Raw genomic sequence first — 25,557 nt, 5'->3', positions numbered from 1 at the left:
CACTACAACTACCAAAAATTTACATCCTAAAGCAGCTGTCTGCCCTGTGTGCTCCTAGAACATTTGGTACAACCAACACATTATAAAAAATTTGCTGAGGGATCCTGATTCATCTAACTGTAAGTCACCGAGAATGTCATAATTAAAACAGGCCACAAACAAAGTCTGCAGTCAAATACCCAATTTTATATGCATATTTAAAAACACAACAGCTCAGTATGTTTGATATGCTCTCTCTCTACCAAAATCAACTAATCATGGCCAAGCAACACTGAAGTACATGCTTAACTTCAAAGCTGTGAGTAAATCCAATGGATTCATTCTCATCTCTAACCTGCATTTAGGGAGACGTGAACATGAAGCATGTCAGAACTTGTGCGATCATTTTGGGATCCAGATCCACAGACATGTCAGCAAAGGCAATTTAAATTCAATTCTGGTCATGCTTTCAGCATCTGCATTTCCCCACACACATGGCAGTGCTGAGGGAACTGTCCCATCCCACCTCCTCCCATGCATCAGCTTTAGGGACTGTACACTGCAAGCCAGCACAGTGCCCAGCACCCCCTGAAGCCCCTCGCTAGGCAGCTGTAAAGCATTCAATTGCCTGGGCCAACAGCTTGCAGCTACACAGCATCCCATGCCTACTGATACCTCAAACTGCTTTCCACCTTCATGGGTTTGCTGTCTGTTGGTAAGGAACACCAAGCACCCACTGCTGAGACACACCAGGCTTTTAGCAGCAAATCCCAGCTCTTTAGCCTTGCCTAGAAATTGCAGACAGCAGCCATGAACAGGGAGTAAAAACTTAATAATAATTCAGTAACACAGAAGAACTTTGACCAACAGACATTCCAGATGAGTTAACACTGACATCTCCCTCCTGCATAAAAGTATTCTAGAGTAGTGATTTCAACCTTCTGCAAAGAACAAGAAACACTAACCAGCTCCTTTCTGCAAGATTACGTTTTCCTCCATCCTTCCCTAACTGTCTCCAAAAAAAATGGGACCAGTTCTTTTCTGCAGAACCTATAATATATGCACCCAAAGTATGGGTAGCTATCAAATAAAATTCCCCTGAAACTTTGCCAAATCACAGAATCTTTTTAGGTTGGAAAAGACCTTTGAGATCATCAAGTCCAAGTTTTAACTTAGCACTACCAAGTCCACCACCAAACAATGTCCCTGAAGTGCCACATCTACGTGGCTTTTAAATACCTCCAGGGGTGGTGACTGAGCAGCCTGTTCCAATGTTTGACAATCCTTTCAGTGAAGTTTTTCCCAATATCCAATCCAAACCTCCCCTGGCACACCTTGAGGCCATTTCTCTTATCCTAGAGCTTGTTACATGGGAGAAGAGACCAACTCCCACCTTGTCACAACCTCCTCAGGCAGTTGTAGAGAGCCACAAGGCCTTTCCTTTTCATGAGACTCCTTTTCTCCAGGCTGAACACCCTCAGCTCCCTCAGCTGCTCCTCACAAGACTTGTGTTCCAGTTCCTTTCACCAGCTTCATTGTCCTTCTCTGGACATGCCCCAGCACCTCAATGACTTTCTTGTAGTGAAGGGCCCAGAACTGAACACAGATTTGGGGTGCAGCCTCACCAGTGCTGAGACAGGGGGCAATCACTGCCCTGGTCCTGCTGGCCACACTGCTGATACAGGCCAGGGTGCTGCATGAATCTCATGCACCTCAGCACAGCCCTGGCTAATATTGACATGGCAGTCAGCCAACACCATCAGGGCCTTTTCTTTACAGCATCCATCATTTCTTTCCATGGAAGAAAGCTGTGCCAGTCATACCTCTTCCATTTCTGTCCTCAACCCACTGCTGTAAAGATAACACAAACCAGTTGTGACAAATGCTCCACTTCCCAGAAGTTTGTCCCACTTTGATGGGAGATCTGGTTTTGAACATGAACAAAAATAGGCTGAAAGGTCCTGCTGCCCTCTAAACCTCCGGTTTGCCCACGTGTGTTTTAAATGTGTTTACCTTGGTCCACCTGAACAATTACACAAAACAAAATACAGTTGAAATAGTCCAAGCACTATGTGACAGCTGAATCAAGCAAAATGGTCTCTTCCAAAGTGGTATAAACCTCTTCCTGACCTGAAGGGGAAAACAAATCAGAGTGATCCCAAGAAACAGCTTATCTGCACAATGGGAGACACTTGTACACATCACTTGCATTGTTCATGATCTCTGTACTCATCCATGTCCACATCTGAGTCAAAGAGGGAGTGTCCAGTGTAATCTGTGTCAGGGGTTTGGGAAATACTGTTCCCTTCCTCATCAAATGTTTCTGTCCTTGAATAAAAACTGAAGTCCTGCAAAGGGGAGTAAGTCTTGCTTGCTTCGCTGCTCTCCTCAGATTCATACAGAGTGTTGTCATCATCATGGTGCCATTCTGGCCAAAATTTCCTCCTTATTCTTTCACAATACATAGCAAGGTTAATGAGTTCACCTGCAACACAACACAACAGACTTCAGAAAATATATCCAGGCAATAATGCTCTAACTCACCTGATGATGCAAAAACACATTAGCTGTGTTAGGAAACAAACTGCGTAGGGCCTTTCCAAAGAAGTTTCAAAATTCCAAGATGCCATCAATCTCTTAGCAGCTGTTTTTAATTTTAATGTAACCACATACAAGAAGGGTTACACAGGAATAAGAACAAATGCATGGTCACGCAAATAGCAAAGTAAGTATCCCAAATTCAACCTCTACAAAAAGAAGTCAAGACAAGACACTAATACTGTAAGGTTTCTGGAGTAGAACTTTTTGCTTAATTGCAAACACATGGTTCCTAAAGACAGAATTTGATTTTATAGATGGCAGAGCATGCTTATTAAATACAGTGAATGTGGGGTTTTCACCACCAGATGGCAGCGTTGTCTGCAACATAAATTCACATTTAATATGGCCACCGGCTCACTCCTACTGCTCCCAGCCCTAGTATCTTATGCCTGGTTTATAAATACATGTATGCTTACAGAATAAATCGTTAAAAATTCAAAAAAGAAATAACAGCATGTTAAAGGGGAGGTGAGTGTAAATACCTGTATTCATGACAGCATAAGTAGGTTGATAGGTACAGAGAATCAACAACACTGCTTGGGTATTTCAATCTATTATCTTCTATTTATTTTCACTAGAGACAAACTAATTCAACAAGCATAGTAATCCTTCTAGACAGCCATGAGCCCTTCAGAATTTTACCTGTGATGCCCCAGACATAGAAGGGAAGAACTGCATAGCCAATATTTATATCCTCTCCTCATTATCTGAGGAAAAGAGTAAGCCTGTGCCTCTTCACCACAGGTTTAGCAGAGCTGTCTTGCACAGAGTAGGTTTACAGGTCAGATTCACTCCTTTCACACTATTTTACATCGTTTTCCTCCTCAGCTCTTCCCATTTTTCATACTGTGTGGTTTTACTACGAAAATGCATGCAAAGATACTTTATCCCACAAAAAAAAAACCAAACCAAAGAACAACCCTCTGTGAGAAGAAGGGGTATGTTGGTTTCCAATTCATGCAAAAGCAAAGTGACTCCAAAGCCAAGCTGGATTTCTTCCTTGCCTGGCATCTTCAGGAGCAGCAGAGGCTGTAATTTCAGTGAGACAAGAGCACTTGCAGTTCTACTATCAAGAAAAGTTCTCAGCTCAGCAGAATTTGGTTAATGGCTGTTCTTCTGTTCTCTCATACGTTACCCAGCATTCACTCCTTAGAAGTTTTAAGGGTTTGCCATGTTAAACAGGGAAAAGATCAATACAAAAATAAAAACAATTACTGTATAGAACACTAAAGAGAAAACAAAGAATTTTAAGAGAAAACAATATTACAGGATACAAATGCTACATCAAAGGCAAGAACAGTCTGCTGAAGTACTGCAGTCTTCAAAATGTCCTTCCAAGGTACTCCAGGTTTAAACGTGAAAAATGCCACCCAGAGCTTTTAATCAGAGTTCACTTAAGCTTTCTTACCTTTGATTAGCCTCTCTGGTCGAGTCCCTGGTAATGTCCACATTGCCTGTGCCAGATGCCCAAAGACAGTGGCATCAACAGTGGAAACAGTTGATCCCATAATGTACTTCTTGTCACCTGTAAATACAACAGCAAATATTTCTTTATTGGATGTCACTCTTCCCCAAATTAAAAAAAAAAAAATCACAGTTCCACCTTTAGCATATTCATTTTACTGAAATAATTTCAATGAAAATGTTCACTTGCTCAAAGACAGGGATTCCAAAGCTGTTTCAAGGGTTCAGCAGGTGAAATCCATTACTGCAGCTGCCCCTGTGCTCAAGACTTCTACAGGCAGGTCAATTACAGAGCCACCACTGGCCAAGGAACCTCCTCTGCTCCTCAGAGCTGGCAGTGCTCACACCCTGTACTTGTTGTGCTGCATTTAAAATCTGCTCTGCAGCTACAATATGCCTGAAAACACCGTTTCTGCCTTTGGTGCAAACCCAAAACCACTCAACCACGATTCAAAATCATGAACTTGCTGAAAGAAGCTTGTCACCCTTTACCTCCCATCCATGCAGATCCAGGTTCAATTTACTCATCTGATCAGCTGGAAAAAGAAAAGTCACACCCAAAGCTTTCCTCCCTCCCTGTTTGTTCAGGATGAAATGGATGCACCAGTCAGACCTGCAGCAAGTGCTCAGAAATAACCTGCACCTCCAGGAAGAGAACAAAGGCACAGGCAGGAGTGGACAGGTCCTCTCACACACTCCCACTGCAGTGCCCTCACCCCACTGACCCCTGACAGGGAGAATTCAGAGGCATGTCAGGCACTAAGTGAAACAGCAGCCCTTTGGGACTGGCCTGGTGCAGTGGAGGAACAGGTCTGCTCCTCACAGCAGTTCTGCTTTACCTCTCTGGGCACCCCAATATCATGATGGTCCTAAATGGCCACCACAGCCCAAAGAGATGGGTAATTAACTAAGGGAAGAAAATACATCTTTTCAAAGCCACTGTTTGCTACAAAACATCCACTGTAGACTTGTTTTCCCATCACAGGCAGAAGCCCTGGAACAAAGACCAGGCACACAGTGAAACATGAAGTATTGCAGAGGTCAGGTTAGCTGGCTGCACTGCTCCTGCCTCTGCCCAAAGTGCCATTAACTCTGTGAAATGTGGCACCTAATTGAATTCTCAAAATCCACTTATCCCATCTCCCCAGGACATTCTTCCAAGCTGCCTGTAATTCAGCAGGTTATTCAATGTTCAGTTTATTGAGCAAGTCCAGAGGAACTGTACAGTGTAAAATGCATCAAATTCCAGAGTACAGTACAAGGAATGCTGCCAATCCCCCGCACAAGAGCCCAGCAAAACAGTGCTCAGGAATACTCTAACAGAAACCTTCTCTGGCCTGTCAGATGTCATTTGAACATACTGTTAACTCTCCCCAGCTCTTTCCACGGTTCCATCAATTTATTGTTTGAAAACTCTGTACAGGGTAAATGTTGTGTCTTTTCGGTATTTATCTGACACCTAAGCACTCATCAATCTCAAGCACAGCTCAAAAATGGGTCCCTAAACCACAGTTACATGCCAGCAGCAGGAATTTAGCACCATACAACTGGGTCTTGAGATTCAATCCATAGTGGTGTTGTGCTGGGAAGAAATAATGCCATTTCCATCTTGCTACAACTAAAGCAGGCTCTGAGTGAGGGCTAAACCATCCCACCCTCTGGGTCCCCAGGCACAACACCCCATACCTGCAGGTGCATGGAAACAAAGAGCAAGAGGAGAAAATGAAACTGTGGGATCATAAAACTCCAAACCTGCTTTTAAGTCATGCTGTTCCACAAAGTATGGCACCTCTGCACATTTTATTCCACCATTCCCAATCTGTTCTCAAAACTTTCAGGGCAACTTTAGTCCAGAAGACCTTCTGATAGACCTGATATTTCTGTGTCTGTTTTTAGGCAGGATTACACAGTGTCTGCCACATCCAGGCTGCCACAGCACTGATCATCTCAAACAACCCTCTGCATCCCCTGGCTAATCCAACAGAAATGAAATCACCTCGTCACAATGGACTTGGATCAACTTTGTACTGAATTCCCAGAATTTGAGAGTACCCAACTCCACTGTTTACAAATGCATGCACCAGAAGATTCAAAAGCAGCTACTCCAACAGTGGGTGAAGAAACCCCAGCAAGAAGCAGGTCTGTGGGACACAGGCCTGCACCCTTCCACAGAGGCAGCTACAGCACTTGCAGGCTTCTACAGGGCACTAACTAACTTTAGAGGCTCAGATTCAGGTTAGTCCAACCTCTGAGTTTTCAGCTCTGAGCACCCCTGCCCTCCCCAAAGCATCAAGTGCTTTTCAAAATCCACTTCAGGAAGCTGCTGGCCTGCAACTCCCTGCTCAAAATCCTCATCTGCCAAAGAGCCTGAGAGGGCACCAACAGATTTATGGCCACTCACTTGCCTCTTCTAAACAATTACCAAAATGTGTATTTTTATATATTGCTAATTCATGTGCTCATTCCCCACACTTTCTTACACTATTACCAGGCAGTAGGAAACTGCTACAATACAAGGAATTACATTTGTGGTTTAAAGACTACAGGACAGAGAGAAAGGTGATACCAATAGGACAGGTTGATCCATCACAGAGGGATTAGTTCCAATTTCCATGTTTATAAGGTCTGGAGGAGTCTGTCAGGGAAATGGGTATAAGGGAGATAGCAAAATTATTCTCAGAAATAAAAATAAAGAAAATAAAAAAGCACTAAAGATGTGATTGGAAATGTCAAAATTCATGTCATAAGAACTGACAGCTACAAAGTTATCATTCTCTGGAAGCAGCTTTTAGAATTAAAAGTTATTTTTGTTCCCATGTGAATGGTCCTTGTTAAAAAAGAGGAGCATTAATCTGATATTCCTGATGGCTGACAGCTACAGTTTGGTATGTGCAGCTATTCTGCACCATAGGCATCATTTTTAAGCTCTTAAGATAACAGCCAAAAATCTCAGCTCCTTTCTCTTCTGGGAAAACACTTGGGTACATATATATGGAGGGGAATCTCTCAAAGACTGTGCAGGCAGTGAGCTGACTGACTGCCTTCTCCTTCCCCCTTTGAAACAGGGGAGCCTCTAGTCAGGCTGGAAGTCTTCATGCCACCTCCTGTCCCCATTCCAGGATAGCATCTCGAGGGCACAGTTACCTAGACCCTAACATTCTTCAGTTAGCTGAAGAAACATGAGCATAGTGATGTTAATGAAAATTAAGGCAATTACAGAAAAGTAGACAAACTCATCAATAATCAAAAGGGAAAATGTAACTGCACACTGACTAATCTGACATCCATTTCAGAGGGGAAGATGAAAAAAATGTACAACATTCAGATGGTAATATAATAAAATAACAGGAATACAGTAAACAGCCATCAAGGCTTTTTGAAGTACACAGGTACATTCTCAACAACAACCTGGAATTAAGAAGAAAAACTCTGCTGGTAACATATGTATAATACAATTTAAAATTTTATATACTGAAGAAGTGCTTGAGGATTTTCAGTACATTTTCTATAAAAGCCAGAGACTGATGATAGCATTTGCCTTCACAGGGAGATGACCCAAGCCACCCAGGAAGGGAGAAAGAAGTAGGAAAAGAATTTGTCTGCAGGCTAGAATCAAACTCTCATTTGAAACAAGTCCAATTTTGAACAGATTTAGAGAGTGACTAACATCTGTCAGCAAAACAAGGTGGCACCTCCACCTGCTGAAACCTCATAATTAAAACTGTATGGCTTTTAGAAAGCCACCTCCAAGACAGTAAAAAGGCACAGGCCTCAAGACAGCAGTCAAGCAGTCCAATCCACAGAGATCTGTCTAGATGATTAAATGATCCCTTTGAACTTGAAATCTTACAAATCTCAGTGTCAGTACACACTCCAGAGAAATAAGCAAATCAAGATACTTTTACAAGTACTCAGATACATGTTTTAGTTTTCTCTTGAAGGTTCTGTCTGCTCTTGGTAGCCAGGGATGACTTTAGCACAGACTAATCCACTGCCACTCCTTTCAGCCTGACAGAGTTGCCTAGCCAGAGCCAGGGGCTTTGCTGAGCTTCTAAGTCATAGACTGAACTTGGCCCAGCTCCTGTCCCAGCCCCTCTCCTCCTTGTGATGAACATGGAGCCACACAGTGCCAATCTCAAAACTGCAACATCGGCAGTCCCACAGAGGAGAGCACCTGGAGCTGGCCACAGCTCTGCAGCAGGTATGACCAGATCTCCTCTTCTAAAATGAATTACTCCCTTCCTTCCTCCCTCTCAAAGAAAAGAGACTTCTTCATCTCCAAACAACAGATTTTCTCTGAAGAGACACTAGAATAGATAATTGCTTCTGCTAACAAATAAAATGCAGCACAAGAAGGTGCTGTCAAAGGAGGAGCTGTCAACTAATTTTCCCCTTGCCCATTATGCCCATGTGCCCATTGTGTCCAGGCACCTCATGGGTGTTTTTCCACCCTGTCCCAACCCAGCAACTCAACAGGTTTGTTTCAAAAAAGAAAGTTACAGAAAACTCCACAGCTGGGTTACTGCAAATACCTTCCTTTCCAAAACAGCTTGGAAGTCCGGAATCATGTTTTTTCCTTTCCTTTCTCAGCAAGCACTCAGCTTCTGCCCTCTGCTGGGCTCTCCCCAGCTTGGTCCTTTCATCTACCCCACATTTGTCTCTTTAGAACGTGTACAGTGTGTCCCCCTGGAGCACAGGGCAGGGAGGCATCCTCCTGTCCTCCACTCAGCCACCTCTTTAAAGCAATTGTTACAGGGAACAACACAGGTACGTCTCTCTTGGTTTCTCCCACAAGAGAGACATGGAAAGTGACCACCTGCACCTCAGCAATTCCTCAAAATGCAAGCCATGCACAGATGCACAGTAAGCTTAGCTCTCAGTGGAGCAGAAGGCAAGAAGCACAGTGCAAAACAGTTCCAGTGCACATTTCAACCTGAGCCACACAACAGAAATGAGGTTCATGTAATTCTAGCTAAGTCAACCTTAAGACTAATTGTATGGGATGCACCCAAGATAACCAAGATTCTTAAACACATGTATTTTGACAGCACAGAACCATCTCCTACTGGGAGCTTTGAATAAAGCTGCTGACACCAACCAAACACAGCAAAGTTCAGCTCATCAAAATAACATCTGCAAAGGGTTTTGAAATGGCAGCCTTGGAGCAATCTGTCAAAGAACCACAAATAAAAACCAGGAAAGGAAATACAACAAGAAAATATAAAATGAGACACACACTCCCCAGCCCCCAGAAAAGGTATAAAGAGGCTTCATTTGCAGAACTAAACACTGCATTTTCCTCATTTCATATTGCTAAATGCTCTTCCAAAACAGCAGGCCATGTTTTGCTGCTCTACATACACATACTCTGTGCTCAGAGAAGGAAGCCTCTTATGCCTCTAGACACACAATTTGGCAGCAAACAGTGGGAAAAGAAAACAGTGTCTCTGCCAGAGCAAGGAAGGCACTAAATGACAGCCTCTACCTTCTGCGAAAATGAGATTATTTGCGTGTGATCACACTGTCAGGGAGCCCTGGAGGTCAGTTCCAGCCTGTGGAGAGAGGGGCTGTGATCAGAGCACCATAACCCGCTGTACCTTACCCAGCAGCCCTGCCAGAGTCCTCATGTCCTTCTCCATCAGCGTGTACATCTCCTCCTCCGAGAAGCGCCCGATGCCGTGGCCGTACATCTCCCGCTTCACGATCCCTTTGGTCAGGTGGCAGAAGATCCACTTCAGCAAGTCGCTGAAGGGGCCGAAAAGCGAAACCATCTTCTGTGTCTCGTGAAGATTTTCCACCCACTGGCAATAAGCTAAAGTCCTGGAAGGATGCAGAAAGAAATTATAGCAGTGTAATCCCCAGAGAGCCCAAGAGCACCCAGCAGAGGCTCGCACAGAGGTCAGGCAGGTGCTTGCTGCCCTGATGGAGAGGCAGCTTCCATAAACAGCAGCCTCTGAGGCAATCGGAGCGCCAGCAGAGCAAACCCACTTTACAGTACTTAGGCAGACTGCCCAGTGCTTATTCTCTCATTAAATCATGACTCACTTCAGGAGAAAACAAGATTCATGTTGAAATATAAAGTAAAAGCTGCAGAATTCTGCTAAACTCCTGTAACAAAATGCATTTATCAGCTAAAGACAACTCACTGCACAGACCTGGGCAAAACAACAACAAAACAGCCCCCCAATAAATCAATCTTTCCCACCAACCTTTCTCCTTTCTATGCTGCTGACACTTGGGCAAGCAGTAACTTTGTTCCAACATAAATACTGAAGCAGTAATTTTTCAGAAAGTTTCTCTTCAAAAACTAAGAATAACATGAACTTTTAAAAATAAAATACAAAAAATTAAGAGGTGGTGGTTATTGAGTTGGTTTTCTCCTATACAGTCTCCTCTCTTCAAAATGCTAATTTTATGAGACAGACATTTCTAAAGGACTCTGTTGCATTCCATGCTTTATTGAATGGCAAGTAATATCTTTTTAAAGTCTTTTTATATAATTTGCCTCATCATCTTAAATTTTTGTTACCCACATGAGTTTTTGTTATTTATTAATATTACAGGCACACATACACACATATCTTGATTTGTTGCTATAGAAACCTATGAAAAAAGAAACATTAACTTTTTTAATATCCAGAAATTAGTATCTTTTAATATCTGGAAATTTAGTATCTTCAGAAATTACAAATAAACCAAAAAGACCATATAGATGAACTTTTGTCATAAAGTTCAAGGGTTTTTGGGAAAATAGCTAAAGGCACCTCAAAGTAGACAAGATAAACACAGAAGGCCTGTGGGGTCTCAGAAACACTGGGAATTAATACACATATTCCAATCCAAGCCATTCCAAGGCTTCATTGTTTTAGTTTGGAATATGACTTCAGTTTTATCACTGTACATATTTCCAACGCCACATAATTTCCTTAGTGCTGATATGATTCACATAATTCAGGAAAGGAAAGTAAAAAGAAAAACCCAGTATCTGCTGGAGAACTCCTGTGACTTCTTTTGATAACGTACATTTTATCAAACTCACATTGTCCACTGCAGTTCAATCAATGCCTTCTGCTCTAACTGCTTTCACTGAAGTCAGTAACAGTGAGGTGTGAACAGGCTTTGCTGCAAATGTATAAACAGAGAACAACAAAAATGTACCTGCTCTGCTACCGATGGCTTTGACCCTCAACAGATTATGCCACAGGCTCCAGCACTGTGTAATTATAACAAAAGCATCCTGCTGGCAGTTCACATGCTTCAACACCACTTTCAGAATGGGGTGTTCTGCACAGTCCTGGTTTTTCAAACTTGATGGATGAACTTGAGTCATTGAGCAGTTTCAGCAACGCAAAGCTTGAATCAGAGACAGATTTAGCAGACAGAGGCACCAGCAGTGCAGGAGGAATGTGAAGCCAACAAATGCAGCAGTAGAGCTACTGGAAGTCCTAAAGCACTGACTTTGTCTGGAAGATGTGGTGTGAGACTGCACTCTTCCAGGAACAAGGGTAAAGCAGGACTTAAGGCAAATGGAAAGAAGGCTGGCCTGAAGGCATAAGGGCAGGGATATTATAACCCATTAGATCAGGCTGCTCAGGGTCCCATCCAGCCTGGCCTTGGGCACTTCCAGATACAGGGCATCTACAATTTTCTGGGCAACCTGTGCCTCACCACCCTTGGAGTAAAGAACTTCTAATTTACTTACTGCCTTACTAACATCTAATTTACATCTCTCCTCCTTTGGTTTAAAACTGTTCTCCCTTGTCCTATCACTATCTACCCACGTAAAAAGTCACTCTCCCTCTTTCTTATAAGCCCTGTTTAAGTACTGGAAGGTCACAACAAGCTCTCCCTGGAGCCTTCTGCTTTTGATGCTGAATAACCTCAGCTCTCCCAGCCTGTCTTCACAGGAGAGGTGCTCCAGACCTCTGATCATCTTTGTGGCTTCCTCTGGACCTGCTCTGACCAGTCCAGATCTTTCTTATGCTGGGGACTCCAGAGCTGAGAAGAGGTGAGGTCTCACAAACACAGAGTAGAAGGGGAGAATCACCTCCCTTGACTTCTCTTGAGGCAGCCCAGGATGCCGTCTCATGTCCAGTTTTTTCATCCACCAGAGTCCCCAAGTCCTTCTCCACCATGCTGCTCTGAATGAGTTCTTCTCCTAATCTCTAAATTAGTATTTTTACTTGAATAAGCTAAGAAGAACTTGCTCTCTGAAAGCACTGCTCTGTCTTGCTGCAAAGACCCTCCTTCCCCAGGATGGACCTGACCTGCTTCATCTCTGCAATACAATTTAGTTACTTTGGACAACAGGCCTGGCCTGGAGAAGGGCAACAAGAAAAAGAAGTAAAAACAAAACAGAAAAAGAATACAGGAATTCCACTGCAGTGTTTTTTAAGTCACCCCAGTTGCACAAGATTAACCTGCTCACTCCAACCACACCAGTGAGCTGGCATCACACCAGGAGTGATCACCCATGCCCAAAATTGTTTTAATTTCATAAAACAGAATGAAAAAGGTTTCCCACAAAGCTAATTGGCCCATACTTTAATGCAAAAATACACTTTCCCAGAGCTCACTTGCTTGCCCTGGGAGAGAAGGTCTTTGTGTCTGGAAGAGGCAGAAATTAGACCAGGTGTTTAATGACTAGGACAACAACAGAGAACTACACAGAATTTGGGTAATCCTGCATAGCCTAAACTGTCAAGCACAAATCTTCAGACATCTGCTTGTCCCTTTCAATGAGCAGAATTGTTTCATGTCCCAAGTGTCAAATTTACATGGGCAATGAAGGCAGCTAAATAGACAATCACAGAATTTACTTCCAAAATGTAATGGTTCTGAGTAGACAAAACAAGGAAAAAAGTAGGCTCCAATTTAGGGAGAGTTAAAAGAATTCTATTCAAGGGTTCATTAATTTTCTGCCAAAATATGCTTCTCAGCATTTAATTCCACCCATCACTCCTATATTCAAACTACATTAGTGGAGTATGATCAATATTACAAAAGGTTAGGAAATGCCAGAAATTGGGTAGTCTACGTAATAATCTACTTCAGTACATCATAACTATACATTTTACACCGGAGTAAGCATTTATGGGATGACATAATTATTTAAATATTGGCCTGAACTGAGCATTTTGGGAAACATTACCATTCGTATTTGTGCCAGCACATCTGTACAAATCTTAGAGTAGAAATAAAACAATAATGCACTAAGGAGCAATGCTGTGGGGGTGAAGTAAATCCTAAGCCCAAATGTAACAGCAGCTTTGGCCTCAATACATACATCAGGCAAGGAGATGAAGAAAGTGACTCATCAACAGCAGCTTGCCTGATTATCCCAAAACTGTCTGAACTTCAAGGCAAGGGGAAGGCATTCACAAGGATGTGAACAGGGGGTTATTTCTCCTATCTGAACGTGCACAGACCAGAATTTCTTGACATACAAAAGGATTATAACAAATTCATTCCACAATCAGCTGTAGAAACCCCACCTGCTGTGCAACTTCTCAGAGCAACTGGTTTTTAAGCCACCAGCAGCATTCAAGGCTCACCGCTGTTAGCAGTAGGAGAGATGCTACTCTTAAAATTGGCTTGATGTATTTAAACATATTTACATTATAAAAATATTTTATGTTTAGCATTTGGCAAGTCTAAATACTGACTAAAGTCAGATTCATCCATATTGTCATATTATGCTCTTCCTGTGGGTCAAGCATTCATCACATATGATGCTTGCTTCTTGAAAGACAAAGCAAGAAACAAGTCAAATATATTTGCAAGTGCAGATATACATACACACACATTTATAAATCACACACATACACACACATTTATAAACCACTACAGTTGTGTTTGACAATACAGCTCAACCAATCTAATGGGTTCATCTGCTTAAGCCGAATATTCAAGGCTTTATGTTCTCACTAAGCACATTAGTGTCACCAAACTAAGATCTGCTTCCTGAGATTGAAGTGACAGAAAGCATCTCACAGCAACTGCTAGCCCTACAGGCACCCAGGAGGTGCCTGGCCTGAATCCCAGCAGTATTGTCAAGCCCAGCATGCCAGCTCCACAAGGAAGTGAGAATCAGACCTCTCTTAATCAGAGGTCTGATCCCACAAATGTGCTGCAGTTACACCAAAAACCCAACGCACTCCCCAGAGGTAGCTGTGGGTGCCCCACTGGTTTCTGGGGGTCCACGGGTCACTGCAGGCAGTGGAGGTAACTCAGAGCAGGCCTACAGCAGATGGCAGAGGTCTGCATTGGATCCAGGCCTGGAGTGAGACTCACAAAATTATTTCATGTCCATCTTTCACTGCTGGCTCGCCTCAATACCCATTCAGATTAGAGGACTTTTTTTTCTTTTGCCAGCTAAACATAGCAAAAGCTTAATGGCTTACTGCCTTCTCCAGGGACTGGAGCTCCAGCACCAGCTCCAAATGAGTCTTGTGCATCTCAGAGACACAGTGTAACCCCAGCATGGAAACAGGCAGGCTCACTTGTTATCTTCCTGCCTGAGCCCTGCTGGGCGTCCCAGCCTGGGGCAGAGAGAGGGTGTCCAGAGGCTGAGGCTCTCCACAACCCCACACTGCTCCCAACTCCAGCCACAGCAGTCACTTACACATGTAAGAGGCACTAACTGCTGAGGATCAGCCACTGCTTGGCAAAACTAAACATTTCTGGAGGAAATGCTGAGCATCCACCAGGGTTAGCTCCACCCAGAGACAGCGCACCACAGGATGTACTTTCCGTCTTTGTCCAATAAATGTACTACAGTATTACTAATTTATGATGAAGCTACTTTACATGCTGCTGGCACAAAACAGCAGGAATCACATTATGCATCGTGGCTTTGGAGGTTTGGTTTTATGTACCTCATTCTGCAGAAAGGCAATCACTGTTTCACATTCCTCACCATGGGACATGAGGACACCAAGAAAAAACCCTAAGCCTTTAGTTGGAAGGTTCAGGGACAGATGTGAAGGGATTCTACAACCACAGATGCAATGCTGTCAAGGAGAAATATGTCCTACACAGTGAAAGCCTGATTTTACTTTGGTGTAAGTACAGATGGGCAAAGTTTTTCTCCAGGAATTACAGCAGTACAACTGCAACACTTCATGGCTCAGGCTTGGCCTGCTACAGGAATCTGCAAGGTTTAACCTCACCAACATATCAAGTCTCTGGTACAGCTGGAGGGACATACCATAAGACTCACAGCTGGACTTTTTACTGCACTGCAGCAAAGATATATGCCTTGGAGGAACTCAGCTCTGTGTGACTACACAGGAAAAGCAACAGGGATACACAGCCAGCCATGCCCATCTCTGTTCCTGATGTAACATTGTCCACCTGTTAAAACAGGTGCCCCCTCTCTGGACCAGTGCCTGAGTTTGCAATACCTGTCTTCCACACCTGCCTATGTCACGTCCAGCAGTGGCCAGCCAGCTCCAGGGGAGCCTGATGGATGGACAACAGCTTCACAGAGGAAAGCACTGTGTAACTGAGACACAACAGCAGTACAAGCCTGCCATCAGTAATGATACATTTAACACAGTTAAATCTATGAACCACGAAACAACTGACACTAAGGCAAGGAGATGAAGCATTAGGGGACTAAATGGCTTCATCCTCCTTTTGGCAGCTGCAATAACTGAGGGTGGAAAACTGAACAAAAAAAAAGTTAACTTACAGGCTGCCTGTATCATGTTTGGGAGGCTATGACACTGCAGATGGGTATAACTGGTGAAGGCCACACTTCTTGGAAGGCAAAGATTTAATTTCTAAACCAAATCACTTCAATATGCTAACTGTGTGCTAAAATTGTTCTCCCAGGAGACGCTAAAAATTATTTGAAGAACTATATGTAAACATATTGCTGCTGATCTTTGATCAAAATGTGAAAGAAAAAGCAGATAAATGCATTCAATTTAAAACTCGCACACTCTTTTGAAGAAAAACCACGCAACATAAATGCAAAACTTAGCGCAGCAAGCACTTAAATGCATACTAGAAAGTAAACTATTGGGAGAAAGCCTTGTGCCTGCTAAGGGAGCAAATGCAGTATTCAAGGTGCATGTCCAGCTGATGCCTCTATGCCCAAACTGGAAAGGGCACTCAAGAAGGACAGAAATGTAAAGCACAGAGGAAATCACAGGAATTATTTCCAAAGGTGTCAGTAAAATGCATAAAGTCCCAGAAAGGTTCTATTTCTATTTTCCATTCATATCAATATTTCAGCTTCTCAGGATACTGTAACTAACACTGGACATAATCAATGGGCAGTGCTGTTAACAATCCATATCAACAGAAGAATCCTGTGTTACAGGAAAGGCAATGAGCCATACTGCAATCACTCACACATAATTAAAATCAGTAAAAGTAAGAAAACAATATTCTGGATTCACCACAGACACTGGAATCATTCCTCTACACCCCTCAGACCACAAATACATTCAGCCACCTTGATCTTTTGGTCTTTACTAACAAGGCTGCTCCTGTACAGAAGTCACATTAAGCAGAGGAGCATCCCACTGCTGCTTCCTTCTACAAAGCTGCAGCCAAAGGCCTGACTTTACACTGCTTGCACAGCACAGCTTTTCAAGGGGACTATCCCTGGCTCATACCACTGCACACATAAAGGAGCAGCAGTTTCCTAGGATGAAGAGAGTTGTGAAGTTAATAATTTGGTACCCAAGATTTCTGCAAGAGAAAAGAAGTATTTGAGCCCAAGCTCAGGGACACATCTGACAGCACAGAACACAGCCAGCTTTGCCATGCAAGCTTACCAGTACAGGTGCTCCTCCACCATCTTGGTCACAGCTCTGGAAACAGCTCTTTCATGTGGACCAAGGTGTTTATTTAAATTCACTCCAAGTTTCTCTTCCAAAAAGTCAATAATGAACTCGGTGCCAGATACTTTCTTGTGATTGTATTCAATCCAAGGCATTTTCCCTTGAGGAGAAAGTTTTCCATCGAAATAGTTCTAAGGGGGAAAAAATCAAGTAAACATACAAATATACAGACAAGAAAAGCCCTTCAGGTTCTGTTTTAATGAGATAAATATTTTTAAATAATTTTCTGTGTTCTTAAAGAAACAAATCCACAAATCTTTTTTTTTTAATAATACTCTAGAGTAACAATGGCTATTCAATCAGAGCAGCAGCTTTACCCTACATAAAATTCAGACAGAATTATTTCCAGGCCCTGCATGGTGTTCCATGCTTCTACGCTGAATGTCATGTGATATAATATTATTTAAATGATATTATTTATTATTTAAATACCTGGGTTATTTAAGGGTTGGAGATGCTCAGATCTTCCAGAAGATAGTGCCTGTTATCCTAAAGAAGTTGTAAATCACAGGACTCACAACTAAATTCAGTTCCTGCATGCATCTGCACTTTCCATGTTAAAAGTACCTTAAAAAAAATAAATTCACTACCCAACTCAGATGGCTGCATTACCTCCAAGGACAAAACACAGAGAGTCACAAGCATATATGAAAGGTATATCATTCCAGAAGGCATATCATTCCATGAGCAGAAGGGAAATCTGCTTTCTGCAACTTCAAAACTTAGAAATCTCAGACATTTACAGACATACTCGTTACAACTGGGTCTCCCAAGAGCCCAGCACAGCAGAGCACAGCATCACTGCACACTGCTATACCTGCCCAGCTCAGCACTCACACAGAAGCAGCAATGTGTTTTCCTATGACAAGGCGAAACAGAGATTAGAGAATTTCTGTCTCATGTAACAAGCATGAGAGGAAATGCTGGCTGCCAAAACACGATCAGACATTTGTCTCCAATTCTCTTACTCCTGAAGGCAGAGACTCAAGGCACAACCTTTTTCCTTTCTTGTGATTCCCATCCTTGCATCCTGTTATTTAGTGAATGAAAACTCCTACCACAGAAAGCTGAGCAGCAAAGGCTCTGCACTCAATCTCTGGCAGTCACCCCAAGAATTTCAGGACCTAGCTCCTAATTGCTGGAGGTTTGGGGCTTGCAGTTCTGGATTGATGTTTGGGTGTCGAGTATTTACCCTTCCTGAATCCATTTAAAACAGATTAAGGTGCTCTGGCAGCAAGGAGCATACACCAGAACACGCCTCCAGCTCAGTCTGAGAGCACCAGCATCCCGGCTGCTCCCCCAAATGCAGATGTGCAATGCACTGGGATCATGCAGCCGTTCCCAAAGGCTCTTCCTTCCGGGTGAAAATGAACAGGAACACCTCTGGGAAGCAATGCCTTCTGGCTGCAGCCTTTCCAGGGCTTGTGCCCAACAAACAGCATGGCAGGGACACTGGATGATGCCATGTCTCACCTACCTCACCCCTGTGTGGGTGAACAAAGCAGCTGAATCCCTCCCACCCACACCTGTGGGTGACACAGGCACCAATCCCATGGCACAAGCTCTAAATCCGCTGAACATCTGAAACTGAAAGGAGAGCACTGCCCTGTCCTTCCACCTTCCAAGACCTCTCCTTCATCAAAAATGGCCATTCAGCACTGAAACTGACACATTTCCATAATTTTTCATTGTGACTTTACTGCAGAAGCACAAGGTTTTCCTGGAACTACAGACCATGTTTAGAAGATCCTAAGCATTGCTGGCTTAATCTTCATTAAGTCCTTCCATTAAGATATTTCCCCTCTTGTGCACAAACACTGGTGGTTTGCAGAAGCTGCTGGACTTGAAGATGTGTTTATTACATCTTCCAATTACTGCAGTCCATACCATTTGCAACCCAGTAAAAAAGTAAGTTATTACTCAGCTGCACATTTCTTCAAGCACATATATCTAATACATATAAATACATTCCCTAAAAAGATTTTTGTGTTTCACTACATACGGTTTATCAAACAAAATAGGAAATATCTTTCACTGACCTGAGAAAAATCTTAGTCTCTTGAGAAATCTGTTGTACTGTTTTTGTATCCACTGCTCTCAAACAGACATTTTTAGGCTTGAAACCTCTGCATCCTTATGGCTGATACTAATTGCTATCAAATATTTATCAATTTTCCACTTGAAAATTGTTCCAGCTGCTAAGCAGGAAAACGCTACAGTATTATTAAAAACCAAAAACAAACGAAAAGAATATCCCTTTTCATTCACAGTACATTAAGTGCCTGCAGAGCAACAATAACAATAGCTCTACAGAACCTCATTCATAAGGAATTTACAAAAAGAATGGCACAAGGTATTTCTAGGGTAATTTTACAGTACTATGCAGAAGAAATTAGATTCCACATTTTCCATTACTCCCATTTATGATTTTACATTCACTCATGTCTTTTCCTGAGGAGGCTGCCATTTCCACAGACCTGGCATGAAAACAGCACATTCCTGCTGTGCTAATTATTTATCAGATTACATAAAGGCTCAGCTCTTCATATTCTTGAGGAAATCAAGGAATACCCAAAAGATCTTGATGAGCACACAGACAGGGCTCTTTCAAAGCAAGCTTTACCAAGAAAAACATCAAATGTTTTGAAAAAACAGCTAGGGATTATGACAGCCCAGCTGGGGTGGGGCTGCCCAAACCATTTTTCACGGAAACTCACACATAGATAGGCAGATTCCAGAAAACATAAGCACATGACAATAGTGCATGTTTTGGGAGAAATTCAGGTGATAGTAAGGTAGGAATATGTCACTCTACTCCAGCCCTCACGTGCCATTAAAGCACGTTGCATAACACAAAGCACAATACTCAACAGTCTGATGCACCAAGGAATCAAAAGTGTAAAAGCTGTTTGAGCACCTCACTGTCTTCTGTTCACCCCGTTTCAGAACCCTCCCTCCAAAGCAGTCCCTCCCCAGCAAGGTGATGACCACTGCAGGTCTCCTGGGACGAGCACCAGCTGCCACCTGCAGCACCTCTCCATCATGGCCCCTGACAGTGTGCATGGAAGCAAGGTGTTTTTTCCTTCAGGATCCTGCTGATCCCCCTTCACACCCACCCTGCTGCCTGCCAGGCAGCCTTGGATCACCTACAGCATCCTAAGGGTAGCTCAGTCATGAGGGAACAAGACCAAAGTCTACAGGAAGAGTGTAAGAGACTCCAGCCAAGAACAGTTCCCTCTTCAGCTCCCCTCCCACCCAATCGACAGCAGCAGCCACACTTTCCTCCACTCAACAGAGCCCAATGCAGCACCACACTCCTAACACAAGGACAGAAACCATATCTGCTTCTTCCAGAAAAAAAAGAGCTGTGTCCTCAGCTTATGAGCTCAGCTCCATCAAACTTACCTCTAAAACCTTTCAGAGGGTCAGTGACCCCACAAACACCTTAAGCCCATGTAAGCCAGCACGGCTCAAAGCGCCATCCTGGTGTTCCCAGCACCCACAGGACCCATTCCTGCTCCCACAAAATGGCACACAGAGCATGTGGGGAATCAAGCTGAGTTAAAACCAAATAAACTAAATGTCATGGCTCTAGCCAGGCCAGCTCTGATCAGCCTGAGCTGCCACAGAAAAGCATGTGCAGGAAGGGACAAGGGCTGAAGGTAGGCATGTTCCTTTTGATGGTCTCGTCAGTTTCGTGTACGCACAGCTAGTGAGAGACATGCAACACCAAAAAGTAATGCTGACCTTCAGTACAAAAACTGAAGAGGGGAGGATAACCCTCTAGAAATTCCTCTCCCCAAAAAGCTGTGTGATTTCTGACCGGCATGAGCTCTCCAAACAACTCCATCCTGAATCACACAAATGCTGTGTTATCTTTCAGAAGTGACCATCTACAGCCACAACCATCTTTTATAATGCAGTTTTATTTACCTACTCTCCACCAGAGCAAACCTGACCATCACAAACCTTTGAACTGCATCAGCCACTAGAAAGAAAACAGATCTCACCAAGAGAGTCACCCCCTCAAACGTGCAATTTCTACCCAAATTATTTTGAGAACAGCAATGTGCACAAAGCCCTCCTGCTCCAAGGACATGTTCGAGCTTCAGAATCTTGCAAGTTCTCTAAACCTAAATGAGGAAAATACATCCCACAGGATGGAAGTCTTCCCCTTTAGTACTCCCAAGCATCTGATTCAAATCCCACTGAATTGTAAGAAAACATTAAACTCAGACTTTTAAAGAATTAAGCAAAATGTACTAATTAGACTTTCTTTCTCTTCCAATGTAAAGGAGTTTAGCTGCATATGAAGCTAAATATCAATGGCAAATGTGTTAAAAAAAGGTGCAATAGGGTTGGTTTTCCGTTGTACAACATTTGACTTACACAAAACATTCTTCCTAACACCTTGGTATGGAATAAAATGCCAAATTTATATTAATGAGGAAAAAACAGAGGGAGAAGAAAAAAGGAAAAGAAGTCCAGACATTTCTTCTACCTAAGATCTTAGTTATATATATCATCATTATTTTATCATCTTAAAGGCATTCAGTGCTTAACACACACAGAAAAAGAAAACCATCTCATGTCTCAAAAAGCCTGGGTGCTGCACAGCTTGCCAACACCACAAGATGTGTGCCACACTTGCAGTGTCCCAGCTCAACCTCAATGCTAATGGGCAAGACCATGAGATTCAAGCGTCCACTCTTACAGCTTTCTTTCACTGGAGTAGCTCAGGGTTCATTCTCTGCAGGAAGATGGCATGGGATGCACCCAACCACAATTAAGGAGCAGTATTCATGACCTCTAAAAGCAATCCTATCTCACTTCACTGGGGAGGAAGCATTAGCCATGGGAGGTGAAGCAAAAGGTAAGCACTTCTTCCCAGACAGCTTTAGAGATAAGGCCTCCACAAAAAAACAAGAACCTGCAGCTGTCTAATTGTGGTGTCTTTAGCATGGTGAAATTCAAGGATCAAATAGTCTTCTGCTTTAGTTTTGGGGTGCTATTTAGTGTTATATAAATTCCAGACTATCCTCCCACTTCAGCATTTTAACATTGATTTAGCTTCGCCAGTTAAGTCTACAGCTGTTCCAGATAATCTTATTCAAGTCATATCTTTAAAGGTTATACACTAAATTTAATTGGAGACACAAAAACGTTGGCAAACCCACCTAGCTGTAGGTGTATGTTTACATCTCCCTGGGTGAGACAGACTGGGGGAAGGAGAGGCAGGACGCCTATGTGCCATTGCACGCAATTACAGAGAGCTGCAAGGCAAAGGCAAACTGCACGATGTACCTGGTAGGGTAAATCAGCCATCCTCAAGTACGTTTCCATCTTCAGGCAGAACGGGGATAAACTCGGAACGCCATTCCTAGGCCTTGAAAACTGATGCAGTATGATAGCATCCTTCGAATCGAGCTCTTCCTCTTTCCTGTCAAAAAAAAAAAAATTAAAAATATAAAAAACACCAACAAACAAACAAGAAAACCAAGCCAAATCGGACAGGCGCACAATACATCAGTACATTGAACAGACAAAGGAGAAACCGCGGCTCTCGTCAGCCCTCGAGGGGTTTCGCTGCAGGTTTTGGTTGCCGGGTCCGGAGGCAGCGAGGGCCCAGCCCGGGCCACCTGTGGGGGCGAGCGCAGGGCTCGCTGCGGAGCCGCCTCCTGCGCTGCTGCAAAGGGCGAATGGGGGGGGAAAGAATGGCAAATGGCAGAAGCACGGTGAAGGAGAGACCCCGACCCGCCGGGCCTCGCCATCCTGACCCCGCAGGTGTAAGTGGCTCCGAGCGCCGCCCCGGCCCCGCGGGGACGCCGCAGCCCCGCAGCCTCACCGTATGGCCAGCAGCTCGTGGAGCAGGTACGCGGCGGCGGCCAGCAGGGCTCCGCCCGTCAGGTACAGCGTCTTCTTCCACCAGGAGTCAGAGCCCAGCGCCGCCATGGTGCCGCCGCCGCCCGACAGCGGGAAGGCGACGATCTCGCCCCCATAGAAGGCGGGCGGCGGCTCCTCGGGCCCCGCGCACCAGCCCAGCGACAGGCTGCGGTTGCGGCTCAGGTCCGCCACGCAGGAGCGCGGCGCCGCCAGGCCCACCCCCCACAGCATCCTGCGCCCGGCACCCGCATCCCCCGCCCGGAGCCGCCGAGCCCCCCGCCCTGCCCTGCCCGGCCCGGCCCCCGGGCCCAGCCCGGCCCCGCGGCGGGGAAGGGCCGCGCCGCGCTGGGCGGCTCCGGCGGCTCCCGCGGCTCCCGCGGCCGGCGCTGCGCGGCTGCGCGACCGCGCTGGGAAGGGAGGGGTTGGGATGGGAGGAGAAGGAGAAGGAGAAGGAGGGGATGGGGTGGACCCGGCCGGGTGTGTCCTGCCCTGCCCTTGCGGAGTCCCCGGGCCCGGCAGCCGGTGTGCGGGGCTGAGGGCGAGGTGGCTCGCGAGCCTGGCGTGTCAGACTGGCCGCGGTCCGAGCATCGCCCTGCTGCTCCTGGAGGAGCAGAAGCCTCGCATTCACCCGGTATTTGGGACAAAAAGAGCCACCCCCGTACGCCTCCGCCCCCGGCCGCAGCTGAGCATTGGCGCTCTGTGTCTGCAAACACCGCCTTGATTTTCTTCTTATTATTCTGGTGCTCGATGAGGTGACTGAGGAAAACATCCTGTGAGCAGAAAGGGAAGCAAAATGGCTTCAGAGCAAATCCCTTGTCCCACAAGGTCATGAGATTTTAGTGGCACTGAGGGGCCCAGCTTTCCCTGGCCTCCCTGCTGCAGTAGGATCTTTGGGAATCCCATGATGGCATGAGCAGGACTTCACCTGCATTCTGCCAAATATCCTCAGCTCTGCATATCACACCAACCCCAAAACAGCACCCTTTGTGTTTTGGGTAATACCTCTGCCTAAACAGCCCCTTGTCAAATGCTGTGATGTGTACATAGCTGCTCCAAAATGCTCCCACAAGTTGGATATTTTATTATGGCATCGGGCAGGAGAAATTACCTTATCCTTAACATAAATGGACACCGTTTACAGTGTCCAGGAGGAATGGACCTCAAAGTCTGTGATCAAGACTTTGTAGATGCTTTACCTCAGGATATGGGACAGGTGGGACAAAGGAGGTGAATGAGGAAGAGGAGGTCCCTGAGCAAACTCATGAAGTTCAGATCCATATGGTGGCTTCTCCTAGTGCCCCCAGGAGGCAGTTTTGAGTTTAATTTTTCTGTGCAACGTCAATGAGAGCAACTTGAAGCTGTTAGGAGAGGTTTAGGTTGAATGGTAGGGAAAGGTTCTTCACCCAGAGGGTGTTTGGACACTGGAACAGGCTCCCCAGGGAAGTCACAGCACCAAGCCTAGCAGAGACCAAGAAGGTCTCAAGTGTGATTCTTGAGGTTGTCCTTGCAGGGCCAGGAGCTGATCTTCTGTACCCTTGTGGTCCTTTCCATCTCAGGACAGTGTATGATTCTGTGATTCTGTGAACTGTCCCTGCCTCCTACCTGCACTCACCGGGGAAGGCTGCTGTGCCCTGCAACCTTCCTGCAGCAGCTCCTTGCAGCATTTTGTTTTGTTCCTCACTTTGAGCTTGTTGTTTACACACACTCAGGAGCCACAGGCTGCCATGCAAGTATGTGTTCAATACTGTGCTGATACTCTGTCTCAGGAGTCAATGGGATCAGAGAGGTCCTCACAGTAAATCTCATTCCACATACAGGTTGTGCCCTCCACTCATCCTTAGCAAGGTGCTGGCTGAGCAGCTTCTGCACAGCTTTTGAGCTATCCCACATGACAGGTGATGCACAGGTAATGAAACAGGAGTGGAAAGTGAGAGCAGCAGCCTTTTCCTGCCACAGCTGATCATTTGCAGCATCCAGTTTTGTTAAATTCTTACGACAGGGCAATGAAGAGACAGAGAAGAAAAGTGCTTTTTCTCTGCAACAGCACCAGCAAATCTCAGGCCAAAGATTTGTTTCAAGTAGCAGACAGCCTAATAAATCTGGACTGCCACAGCCTAGTAGCTGGTCTCAGCTTTTGTTCCTGCATGGGAATTGCTTGCTGTGTTACTGATAAGAAGGATCCAGTTACAGCTGGGATCTAAGTTTCTGTGAGGGCAGGGAGAGGTCCTGGGCATCCACATCCCAGCTGCTGCCACTGCTTGACTTTCAGAGGCAAATGAGTTATCCTGAAATCTGTGTTTTTATCAATGGCCAGCACAAATGAGACCTGTGGGGAGAGCAGAGAGGGAAGGTCCTGGTGCAGACCCATAAAAGTTAGGCAAACCTGGATGCACTGCTGCAGTTTGTGCTCTGAAGATCGAAGCTGTGTTTTGGTGGTCCAGCTTATGCCTGGTTGCCCCAGGACTCCTAGAGCAGCACTTCAGCCAGGTGTTTGGCACTTGCTCAGTAAGGGCACTGCTACCCTTCTTTCAGAGGAGGGTTTTATGCTGTGTTAACCCCATTCTGGCTGCAGTGTTGCTTGGAAGCTGCAAGAGCCCAGAGCACAACAATGCCTTCTAGAACAGTGTGGAAGCCTCAGCAACAGCACATGTACCTCATGGTTTGTCAGATACTGATCTGCATGGAAACCCCAGCAGCCCTGCTGTCCTGCTCATAAACAGGATTTTTAGATGTTGATTATTACCTGCATGGTGGTGACCAGGCCTGGCCATTT

At 44.7% G+C, this 25,557-nt stretch overlaps 1 protein-coding gene across 1 annotated transcript; it reads right to left on the bottom strand.

Moving 5' to 3' along the window:
* Positions 1 to 1,912: 1,912 nt before the first annotated feature.
* FAXC (failed axon connections homolog, metaxin like GST domain containing) lies at positions 1,913 to 23,134 on the bottom strand. Its single transcript, XM_064707249.1, has 6 exons — positions 22,747 to 23,134; positions 22,206 to 22,341; positions 16,836 to 17,032; positions 9,647 to 9,864; positions 3,989 to 4,105; positions 1,913 to 2,464 (listed from the first exon to the last, which is right to left on the bottom strand). Exons 1-6 carry the CDS (start codon positions 23,013 to 23,015, stop codon positions 2,181 to 2,183), a joined length of 1,221 nt encoding a protein of 406 aa, XP_064563319.1. The 5' UTR covers positions 23,016 to 23,134; the 3' UTR covers positions 1,913 to 2,180.
* Between the last annotated feature and the right edge of the window lie 2,423 nt (positions 23,135 to 25,557).

This window comes from Zonotrichia leucophrys, chromosome 3 (genome assembly GCF_028769735.1).
Source record: "Zonotrichia leucophrys gambelii isolate GWCS_2022_RI chromosome 3, RI_Zleu_2.0, whole genome shotgun sequence".
Lineage (NCBI taxonomy): Eukaryota > Metazoa > Chordata > Aves > Passeriformes > Passerellidae > Zonotrichia > Zonotrichia leucophrys.
The sequence above is the reverse complement of the archived record's forward strand: the minus strand, read 5'-3'. Positions and strand labels throughout refer to the sequence as shown.

What these genes read in the sequence shown, in the direction of transcription:
- FAXC (XM_064707249.1), bottom strand. Translation starts at nt 23,015, where the DNA reads ATGCTGTGGGGGGTGGGCCTGGCGGCGCCGCGCTCCTGCGTGGCGGAC. An exon ending in CACGAGCTGCTGGCCATACG is followed by an intron (nt 22,342 to 22,746) that starts GTGAGGCTGCGG and finishes TTTTTTTGACAG; the next exon opens with GAAAGAGGAAGAGCTCGATT. An exon ending in GACTCTGGCAGGGCTGCTGG is followed by an intron (nt 4,106 to 9,646) that starts GTAAGGTACAGC and finishes TTGTATTTACAG; the next exon opens with GTGACAAGAAGTACATTATG.